The sequence below is a fragment of the Natator depressus genome, chromosome 9, assembly GCF_965152275.1.
Source record: "Natator depressus isolate rNatDep1 chromosome 9, rNatDep2.hap1, whole genome shotgun sequence".
NCBI lineage: Eukaryota > Metazoa > Chordata > Testudines > Cheloniidae > Natator > Natator depressus.
Window position 1 is genome coordinate 60868883 of NC_134242.1, and position 10725 is coordinate 60879607.

At 51.5% G+C, this 10725-nt stretch overlaps 1 protein-coding gene across 4 annotated transcripts; it reads left to right on the forward strand.

Moving 5' to 3' along the window:
- The first annotated feature begins 209 nt into the window (after nt 1-209).
- On the forward strand, nt 210-10131 carry LOC141994187 (centrin-2-like). 4 transcript variants are annotated; one of them, XM_074964359.1, is made up of 5 exons: nt 210-242; nt 3147-3305; nt 4932-5060; nt 5490-5627; nt 9207-10129. In XM_074964359.1, exons 1-5 carry the CDS (start codon nt 240-242, stop codon nt 9291-9293), a joined length of 516 nt encoding a protein of 171 aa, XP_074820460.1. In that variant the 5' UTR covers nt 210-239; the 3' UTR covers nt 9294-10129. The 4 variants fall into 4 exon arrangements, with proteins under 4 accessions (XP_074820460.1, XP_074820459.1, XP_074820461.1 ...); XM_074964358.1 differs by having other exon boundaries at nt 230-306; nt 9207-10131; XM_074964360.1 differs by lacking the exon at nt 210-242 and adding an exon at nt 313-407 and having other exon boundaries at nt 9207-10130.
- The last annotated feature ends 594 nt before the right edge of the window (nt 10132-10725 follow it).

Sequence of the window (10725 nt, forward strand, 5' to 3'; positions counted from 1 at the left end):
CAGCCCCGACACCACTAGCTCCCGGCCCGCGAGACTCTCCCGCGAGCCCCAGGGGCTTCCCTAACGTGCGTCACCGCCGCTTCAGCCAGTCAGCGCCGCTCCTGGCGCCCCGCCCACTCCGTACCTCGGCCAATCGCCATGCAGAGTGGTCTCTGCCTTTCGTTGCCATAGTACCGGCAGGGACGAGATTAGCCAATGGGGTGGGGTGGGATTGTTGTCGGCCTGTTGCCCCGGGCGGGATGGTGAGTAGTGATGGGGAGATACGGGACCCTGCCCGGGGTCCCTAGGGCGCGTCCACACTGCTCGGTGAGCCTGCCCAGAGGCGGAGAGAGGTCGCCTGAGGCCCTGGGCCGGAGCTGCTGGGGGCCGCCGCAAGGGAACCCTGGGCCCGCGCTCCCCTGCCGCCGGTTAGACCAGCTGCCTCGCCCAGGGCCCCGCCCCGCCCCATTCCACCCATAGCCCCGCCCCTTCCCCCACGGCCCCGCCCCATTCTGCCCCTTCCCCTACAGCGCCACCCTGTTCTGCCACTTCCCCCAGCAGCCCTAGCCCATTCTGCCCCTTCCCCGCGGCCCCGCCCCCGTTCCACCCCCAGCCCCACCCTGTTCCACCCCTTCCCCCACGGCCCCACCCTGTTCTGCCACCTCCCCCAGCAGCCCCACCCCATTCTGCCCCTTTCCCCGTGGCCTCATCCCCACTTGCTCCTTTCCACCGACCCGCCCGTAGCCCCGAGAAGCTCTGTACCCCTGCCGCAGCCCCTGGGCCATGGTGGAGAGCGAGAGCTCCTCCAGCCCGGGGCCACAGCGGAAGGTAGGGTTGCCAGGCATTCAGTTTTTGACTGGAACACCTGGTCGAAAAGGGACCCTGGCAGCTCCGGCCGTTAAAAGTCCAGTCGGCAGCACAATGGGAGGCCGGCGCTAGGGCAGGAAGGGAGCCTGCTTTAGCTCTGTGCGACTCCCAGAAGCAGCTGCCAGGTCCGTGCAGCCCCTAGACATATGTGTGGCGAGGAAGGCTCCGTGTGCTGCTCCCACCCTTAGTGCTGGCTCCACAGCTCCCATTGGCTAGGAACCATGACCAATGGGAGCTGGGGGGATGGCGCCTGCAAGCACAAGGGCAGCACGCAGAGCCTCCCTGGCCACCCATGTGCCTAGGGGCTGCAGGGACCTTGTGCCCTTTTCCTGGGAGCTGTGGTAAGTGCCACCAGGACCCTGCACCCCAACCCCCTGGCCCAGCCCGGAGCCCGCTCCTGCACCCCAAACTCCTCATCCTGGCCCTACACCCAGACAGAGCCCTCGTCACCCCCCCTACCCCAGCCCAGAGTCCCCTCCCACATCCAAACTCCCTCCCAGAGTCCGCACCTTGCGCCCCCTCAACACCTCAACCCCCAGCCCCGAGTCCCCTCCTGCATCCCAAACCCCCCATCCTCGGTCCCAGCTCATAGACCCCAGCCGGAGCTTGCACTCCCTTCCATACTCCAACCCCCTGCCCCAGCCCAGAGCCCCCTCCTATCCCCCAAACTCCTCATCCCCAGCCCCAGCCTAGATCCCACATCCCCAGCCAGAGCCCTCACCTCCTCCTGCACCCCAACACCCTGCCCCAGCCTGGAGCCCTCTCCTGCACCCTGAACCCCTAATTTCTGGCCCCACCTGGAGCCCACACCCCCAACCCAGAGACCATACCTTCTGCACCGCAACCTCCTGCCCCAGCCTGGTGAAATTGAATGAGGGTGGGGCAGAGTGAGCGACGGAAGGAGGGGGATGGAGCGAGCAGGAGTGGAGTCTTGGGGAAGGGGCGGAGCAGAGGCAGGGCTGGGAGTGGGGCAGCAGTGTTTGGTTTTGTGCCATTGGAAAGTTCGCAACCCTAGTAGAAGGAGATTTTTCTGGGTGCGCCAAATTGGCAAGGGGACCCCATGGCCCATGTGGTAATCTGTCACTGAGCCTGCCTCTGACTTGGGTTGGAGCCCCAGCCCTCCACACACACATTGTTCTGACTCAGGTCAGTGATAGGAGGAGGGTGACCATATTTCCCAAAGAGAAATCAGGACACCACGCGGTGTTTAGAAGGTCTCCCCTCCCCTGCGTGGGGTTGGCCTTAGGGGGTCCCCATGGCCCCGTGTGGGGCTGGCCCAAGATGCCTGGCATCACTGCTCACCCAAGCCCCACCGTGTAGGGCTGACGTTGCCACTCGCTTCCCCCCTGAACGTTCTTCCACACCTTATTATGGGGGCATTCCCCATGTTTTTGGCAAAAATAGGCATTTGTCCCGCTTGCCCTTTCCAACTGATCATCACTTGGCAAGAGCAAGTGGGACAAATGCCCAGTTTTGCCAAAAAAATTAGGATGTCCGGGCCAGGGCTTAAAAAGGGGACAGTCCCAGCCAAAACAGGACGTACGGTCACTGTCGTTAGTGAGCGCTCTGGGGGGCACGGATCAGCGTTCACCTCGTGCTCCCCATCAGTACCCAGCCCAAGCTGGGGGGAAGCTAATGATCCAACCAGTGGACCAAATTCGGTGATGAATCCTGGCCACATGCCTGAGGTATGTTGCACATATGCTAAGAAGAAGAGCGCACTCTAGACCTGGGTCCTAGGCCCTGCTAGTGGGGGTGGGTCACGGCCAAAGTCTCCCTGAGACTTGGGAACAAGCCCTGCCATTTCACAGTGTGGATGCAACTCAAGAGACAGATCCCAATCAGCTGGTCTGTGTAGTGCAATATGGATGCATTAGCATGGCTGTGAGACCAGGGTCCAGCAATTCTAAGCCCAGTTTACAGTTCAGTGTGGACGCTCAAGTGTAGACTTGGAAACACTGAGTCCACAGGCTTGGGTCCCACAGACCCAGGTTTTATAATGCAGTGTAGACATACCCTGGGAGGTGCCCTTTGTGAGATGGGATGGGGCAGGCAGTCTGGGTCCCTAATTCTAGTCATCCACCTGGTCTCTTGTTGTACAAATAGAAAAGGAGTACTAGTGGCACCTTAGAGACTAACCAATTTATTTGAGCATAAGCTTTCGTGAGCTACAGCTTCACGAAAGCTTATGCTCAAATAAATTGGTTAGCCTCTAAGGTGCCACAAGTACTCCTTTTCTTTTTGCGGATACAGACTAACACGGCTGCTACTCTGAAACTTGTTGTACAAATGTTTCCAAGGCCTCTAGCTCGAAGAAAGTGATGGAAGGGGCAGCGACCCAGAAGAAGAAGATGGCACCCAAGCTGGTACTCACTGAAGAACAGAAACAGCAGTTGCGAGAGGCCTTTGATTTGCTTGACACCGATGGCACTGGTACAGTCGACGTGAAGGACTTGAAGGCAAGCAAGAAATCACAAATACACTGTGTGCTTGTTGCAAAAAGGCCTAGAGCAGCAGACAGTAAAACAGGTCTAGTGCTGTAGCTTTCAATGCTAAAACTTGTGTGTTCAAGAAAACTCAGGGGTTTTGGTAAGAGGGGGTTTCCTCCAGCTCCATACTTCTCACCTGACTGCTGGGTCCCCTGCCAGCTGCCCCCTTCTTCTCCAACATCAATCTTTGGGGTATAGCTGACCAGACAAATCAGGGACATGGATCCAGAGACTCAGTTTTGTGGTTGTGGGTAAGAGTCTAAGAAATCTTCCACATGCAAACCACTTTATTTCATATCCAAAGTAAAGATCTTTTCTGTTGCATTCACATTTGCTGCACTAAGATAACATAGTCTATATAGTAGGAACTTTATTCTGAGGTTTCCAGAAACCAGGTACTACTGCATAATATACTTTGTGTGATTCATTACAACTAAGGGGTAATACTGCAGTAAAAATGAAACACACGTTCTTTATCTCCGTCTATGTATGTAACCCGTACTGGTGCAATAAATATTTCCCTAATCATCTATAATTGGTAGGTGTTTGAGGAGATTAGATGCTTCAAAGGCTTGGGAATGGGATGTAGTGCGTTTCGCTTCCAGATTGCTGGGTCAAATCCAACCCAAGGCAATAGTGACTGAAATTTGATGGCATAAATTTTGTAGAGTGTAATAAATTTTGTAGAGTCTCAGTCCTGGTATCCCAATCACAGGAGAAAACCACACCATAAGTGGCATTCATTGATCTTGTTGGCATCTCAGCAGAGGTGCCAGTTTGAATGGACCTTGCAGACTGAACATGCTCAGACCTCTTAGCGGTAGTCCCTCCAGGGAAAGTTTGAGGCACGTTGGAAAGGCAGGGTGACGGAAGTCTGCACTGCTGCAGTCCATTCTGTATCTGTTTCTATGTTCCAGATAAACAGATTCAGCCTTCAGGGCTGTTGATCTGGCATGTTTAACCAACACTAAATTCTGTCTCATACACTATTTAAAGGACACTAACCACTTAAAAGTCACATTTCTGTCTGACCTAATTGAATAGATTAGAGAAGGAAAAACATTTTCTTCTATTCCTGCCCCCCTCCATTTGTTTACACAGCGCTTCTGACAACAATTTGGGAAGAGTCAGTTTCACTGTTTCCTCTTTCTGGTAAATCAGTTTCCCCTGTGTGTATTTGGGACTGTCACACAGAAGCAAAGGAGAGAAAAGCATTTTAAACTGTGTGTGTGTGTGTGTGGGGGGGGGGAGTATTGTGACACTTCAAAAATTGGTAGAGAGACTCAGGTCTTGGTGTAGTATAGTATCATTCATTGGTGCTGTAAACTGGATGCTTTAACTCTGAATGCCAAAAAGCAAATTTATAAGGTCAAAGACATCAGGGTCTTGTCCAGAATAACTGCTTCACATGCAGTGCAGGCCATCTGCGACACCTGCTCTTTGTCATGTCCGTTGCTTTGCTAGCATTTATTATTTGACTTGCTGTAGCACCTTGTGGTTCCATCCCCATTTTTTTTCATAGTGTGTGATGTGGTTTCAATTGTCTCCCCCTCTTCGCTTCTTTTTGCATTGCCAGCCTATTTTCCATGTTTGCAGGTGTCCATAAGGGCCCTTGGGTATGAACCCAAGAAAGAAGAGTTGAAGAAAATTATATCAGAAGTTGATAAGGAAGGGTCAGGGAAGATCAACTTTGATTCCTTTTTGTATGCGATGACTCAGAAAATGGTATGTAAATCGGGTTAGCCACAAAGGTCCTGGGCATCCTTAACATGAAGGGCTTTGATGGGAATTTAGAAAACTTAAGACCCAAGAGAGTCCAGCATTTCCCATTCAATACTAACCAGAATTCAATAATATTAGAAAGAGGGGGCGGGGGGAGAAGCCAGGTTGGCTGCTAAAGACAATCATGAACAAACAAGCGATAAATCAAACAAACAAGAACAATTTAATATCCATAGAGAAATCCTTATGCAAGACCCACTGAAACACTTCAGCCCTACCTGTTGTGGCAACAAATGAACTCTGCAGTGGCCAGGTGCCATCCAAGATATCCTCTTAGCTTAGATTCTTAGTAATATGCATGAGAAGGGATGTTAGAATGCTGGTGGTTCCCCTTCACATTTGCGTATCATTGTTCTGCGCTTCTTTGTTAAGTCTGAGCCAGAATCCAGAGAGGACATTCTGAAAGCCTTCAAGCTCTTTGATGACAATGGAACTGGCAAAATCTCTTTCCAAAATCTCAAACGTGTGGCTGGTGAGATTGGGGAAAACCTCACAGATGAGGAGCTGCAGGTTTGTAATGTACATCTCTTTGCTTTCGCACAATGTTGACATGAGTCTTTGTTTCATGGAAGATTAATTTAGCTATTAGGGAAACTGTGCAATGTTCTGAATCCATCTTACCTTCCTAGTGGCATCTTCTCGTTGCTACTCTAGTTTGTGAGTGTGTAACACCGACAGACCCCGGTCATTGGCGGGCAGGATCAAACCTGGGGCCTCTGGAGCTTAGTGCATGAGCCTCTACCGAATGAGCTAAAAGCTATATGGCTATTAGCTAAGGCTGTAGAGCAGACTCATTAATCAGTCTCTCTCTCTGTCAATGGTCTCCAACCTTTTTATGCCCAAGATCACTTTTTGAATTTAAGGGCAACCCAGGATCTATCCCGCCCCTTCCCCGAGGCCCCGCCCCTTCCCCAAAGCCCTGCCCTGCTCACTCCATCCCCACCTCTCTCCATCGCTTGCTGTCCCCCACCCTCACTCACTTTCACCGGGCTGGGGCAGAGGGTTGAGGTTAGGGAGGGGGTTCAGGGTGCTGGCTCTGGGAGGAGGTTCAGGGCTGGGGCAGGGGGTTTGGGGTGCTGGCTCTGGGAGGGGGCTCAGGGCTGGGGGTTGGGGTGCGGCCTCCTGCCGGGTGGCACTTACCGCAGGCGGCTCCCTGTCGGCGGCGCAGCGAGGCTAAGGCAGGCTTCCTGCCTGCTCTGGCCCCACACCGCTCCGGGAAGGGGCCAACATGCCTCTGCGGCCCCTGGGAGGGGAAGCGGGGGGCACGTGGCTCTGCACACTGCCTCTCTCTGCAGGCACCGCCCCCAAAGCTCCCACTGGCCACTGTTCCGCATTCCCGGCCAATGGAAGCTGTGGGGGTGGTGCTTGCAGGCAGGAACAGCAGCGCACAGAGACCCCTGTCACCCCTCCCTTCCCCGGGGCTGTGGGGGCATGCTGGCCGCTTCTGGGAGTGGCATGGGGTCGCGGCAGTCAGGGAGCCTGCCTTAGCGGCAGCCTTGCTACACCGCCAGAGATCGCGATCAACTGGGAGAGTCCCTAGGATCGACAGGTTGGTGACCACTGCTCTAAGTGGTCTCAGTGCCACTAGATGGGACAGAACACCATATCCAGGAGGTGTGTGGGTTACATACTTCCCCTAGTTGAGGAAATGTGTCCCGAGCTTCAGAGACTTCCCAGTTCAAATCCCGGACGAGCCCCCCCTTGTAACACTGATAGACCCCTGTCGTCGGTGGGCGGGATCGAACCTGGAGCTTCTGGAGCTTACTGGATGAGCCTCTACCACATGAGCTAAAAGCCATATGGCTATTAGCTAAGGATTTAGAGCAGACTCATTAATCCAGGGGTGGGCAAACTATGGCCCGCGGTTCGCATCCAGCCCACCAGCCATTTTAATCCAGCCCTCAAGCTTCCGCTGGGGAGCGAGGTCTGGGGTTTGCCCCACTCCAGCGCTCCAGCTGGGGAGCAGGGTTGGGGGCCGCTCCGTGCGGCTCCCAAAAGCAGCTGCATGTCTCCTCTCCGGCTCCTAGGGGCAACCAGGGGGCTCCGCATGCTGTCCCCTGCCCCAAGTGCCGCTCCCATAGCTCCCATTGACTGGGAACCGTGGCCAATGGGAGCTGCAGGGGCAGCACCTGCGGACAGGGCAGTGCGCAGCAGAACCGCCTGGCTGTGCTTCCGTGTAGGAGCCGGAGTGGCGTCATGCTGCTGCTTTAGGGAGCTGCTTGAGGTAAGCGCTGCCCCGAGCCTGCACCCCTGAGCCACTCCCCCATGTCCCAACTCCCTGCCCCACCCCTGAGCCCCTCTCGCCCTCCAAACACTTCGATCCCAGCCAGGCGCAACCTCCTGCACCCCAAACCCCTCATCCTCAGCCCCGCACCAACAGCCGGAGACCTCACCCCCGGTACCTTCTCTCCACCCCAGCCCAGAGCCCCTTCCTGTACCCTGAACTCTTCATTTTTGGCCCCACCCTGCAGCCCACACCCCCAGCCAGAGCCCTCACCCCCGCCCGCTCCCCAACCCCAATTTCGTGAGCATTCATGGCCTGCCATACAATTTCTATACCCAGATGTGTCCCTCGGACCAAAAAGTTTGCCCACCCCTGCATTAATCTCTCTCTCTCTCTCTCTCTCTCTCTCTCTCGGGCTATGTCTACACTGGCAATTGAACGAAAAAATTTTGTCCCGACAAGTGCCAGTGTGAGCAGCGCATTGTCTTCAGGAGCGCTCTTCTGCTGACAACGCAAACACTGCTCGTTCTGGGTGCAAGGTTTTTGTTGGCAGGAGAGCTGACAAACAGCGGCTAAACTGCACGCATTTTAGCGGAACGGCTGTGGCGACACAGCCATGTTGCTAAAAGCTGTTAGGGTAGACAAAGCCTAAGTGGTCTCAGTGCCACTAGAATGGGACAGAACACCACACCTGGGAGGTGTGTGGGTTATAAGTGGGGAGAGGGGATTATGAGAGGGGATTTCTGCCTTCATCTGAACATCAAATATTAGCCAGAGAGGGAGGGAGGATATTGGATTTGACACAGAGGATCTGCTGTGACAAATTATTTGTTACTTAGTGCAGATAAGCAATAATCATTCCCTTAATAGATAACAAGACTGGAACATTCCTCTCTTACCTTTCTCTTCGCTTTAGGAGTCTTTCCTGGAACTCTCCCATTTCCATATACCTAAAAGGGTCATTCACTTTTTTTAGTTCCTATGCAATGAATGGGCAGTGCAAAGTGATGTATGATTTATCATGGCCAGTCATGGTTACATCTCATCTGATGAGAGCGTTGTTTCATTTGTGATATGTGGCTACTCTCATTTGGCTTTGCAATTCTCCTTTTTTGCACCACTTAGACTGTCATAGTCCTTCTCAACTGTATATATTTATATAAAAATCATCACAGGTCAGTAATGCATTGTAAAGACAGAGCAGTTGGAATTTTACAATTGATCAAACTCCAGGAATTTAGAGCAACATGCCTGGACAGTAGCAGAACCAGTAACATATTTTCTGACCATAGAGGGTCTTGTTGATAAAACAATTACAAGAAATCTGTGCTTAATAACAAAATGGATAAGGAAAAATCCCACTGGCAATCTTTTTTTTCCTTCTTAGTCTGACATTTACATCCCTTTTCTGGGCGAGCACAGTAGCCCATATGCTATTGCAGCCACTTCTTACAGCTTTTAAACTCCGACTCTTCACTGTGTCCTCACCAGTGGCTTAGTGGAGTTGCAGTGCTCTGGATTTACACTGTTGCAATACCTCAGGAACTTCTTCCCTAGCACTATATTACCCAATGCATAGCTTGAAATAGGGTAAGTGCTTTGAATACTTCGGATGTGAAAGCTGCTTGAATAAAACCCTGTTTGCTTTCCATTCCTCTCCCCTAATCTGCTTTAATATACTTCTTCTGGGTGCAGTTTGCCCCTTTGTAGAGATCCAGCACAAGAGCTATGCACTGCTTAGGTCCCATATAAGCCCTATTTTGAGTGTGTGTTGCATAGACCTTGTGCTGAAACTCTGTGAAGGGATGAATTCCTTCTTCTCTGAGCCCACCTAATCTGGTCTCTGAATCCTTACTGTTCTGCAGGAAATGATTGATGAAGCAGATGTGGATGGAGATGGGGAAGTGAATGAACAGGAGTTCCTGCGGATTATAAGGATGAACAGCATGTAGCTAGAAGTTTCTCTTTTCTTTTTACTCAAATTTTTAAATACAGTTGGTAGGTACACCTGTTTTTTCTCCAGCCCCTCTTCATTCTCCTGGGGTGAAAAATGGGGGATCACCATCAGAATCTTTCAGAATCATGGTTGCAGTGGGACTGAATTACTGATTTTTAGCTGTCTATATCCTAATGTTTGATTCCATTGCAGAATTTTTAAATGATCTCAGGTAGCATTCTGGGTGTAGGGTAAATATTGACTTGTTTGTTGATTGTTTTCATGTTCCAGTGTGATAACTTCATTCCCCTTTTAATTGCGTCCAAAAAGGCAGGGCAACGGACTTTCATGAATAACAGGAAATATTTTTAAAAATGTACTTTTTAAGAAGGAGCCAATCCCAGAGACTGATCCCAGAAACCCAGATCAAAATCTGTTCCTGGCACATACTTAGGCCCTGATCCTGCAATCAGATCCATGCTGGTGGACCCTGTGCCCATGCAGAGACCCATTGACTTCAAAGGGGCTTCATGCAGGGGTCCATCCATTCAGAGCCAATTGCAGAATGGGTTCTTATTTGTCTGTAGCATTCACCTAGAAAGTGAGATGCATGTATCTGAGACTTTTAAGTTACTTTTGATTTAGCCCAGTGTGGGAATTTGAGGTGTTTCACTTTAGCAATGGGAGAGTCCCAGTGCAGTGAATTGGTATAGAAGATGCATTGTAGATGGTGAACTCTGTCATCACCCTTCCTGAAGTACACACTGATTTGTTATCAGTATTTTATCCTCTGGCCTGATTTTGCACTCTGTTTTGGGAAACACTGTGTTCATTTGTAATATCCATTGGCGCTAATTATTTTCTGTATCCCAATAAAACTTGTTTATAACTTTTTCTCTTCATGGATTAGTTCTTTCCACTGCTTTGGACTCTTCATCCATAGCATGATATTCCACATAAATGTTTCCCTTTTATAATTTCATGGATGAACTTTGGTACCCAAGCCCACTGCATTGTGGATCTCCTGCACCCCACTGAGAGCGATTCCGGGGCTAGTGGGAGAGGACTCCTGCTTTCTGTATGCTAGAGAGTGCCTTGAAGAGCAAAGACTGTAGAGGCACAGGGTCTCCATACAGCTCACTCTGGCCACTGGCAGTTCCCTTGAGATCCATGCATAGCGTCATGGTATTTAATAATAGGGTTTTTGCATGAGGCCTTAAACGTGGAGTGTGACATATTGGGCATACGTCTGTGTCAAACTGTGAACTCCCTTTTGTTTTGTGAACACCATTTCTGATTGTAACCTCCATATTGGATTAAGGCACCCACTTTGTGCTGAAACCCAACCTGGCCCTGACAAGACTGTCTGGTCTAGACACTGTCCTGTTCACGCTGGGCTGTAGGACACTTCAAGGAGGGCTAACAATGAGAGAGCCATTAAGGGCCAT

Excerpts from the sequence above, each read along its gene's own strand:
- LOC141994187 (XM_074964357.1), top strand. The coding sequence starts at position 2,217 with ATGGGGGCATTCCCCATGTTTTTGGCAAAAATAGGCATTTGTCCCGCT. Across the intron at positions 2,535-3,146 it reads ATCCTGGCCACATGCCTGAG|GCCTCTAGCTCGAAGAAAGT; the intron begins GTATGTTGCACA and ends AATGTTTCCAAG. Across the intron at positions 3,306-4,931 it reads TCGACGTGAAGGACTTGAAG|GTGTCCATAAGGGCCCTTGG; the intron begins GCAAGCAAGAAA and ends CCATGTTTGCAG.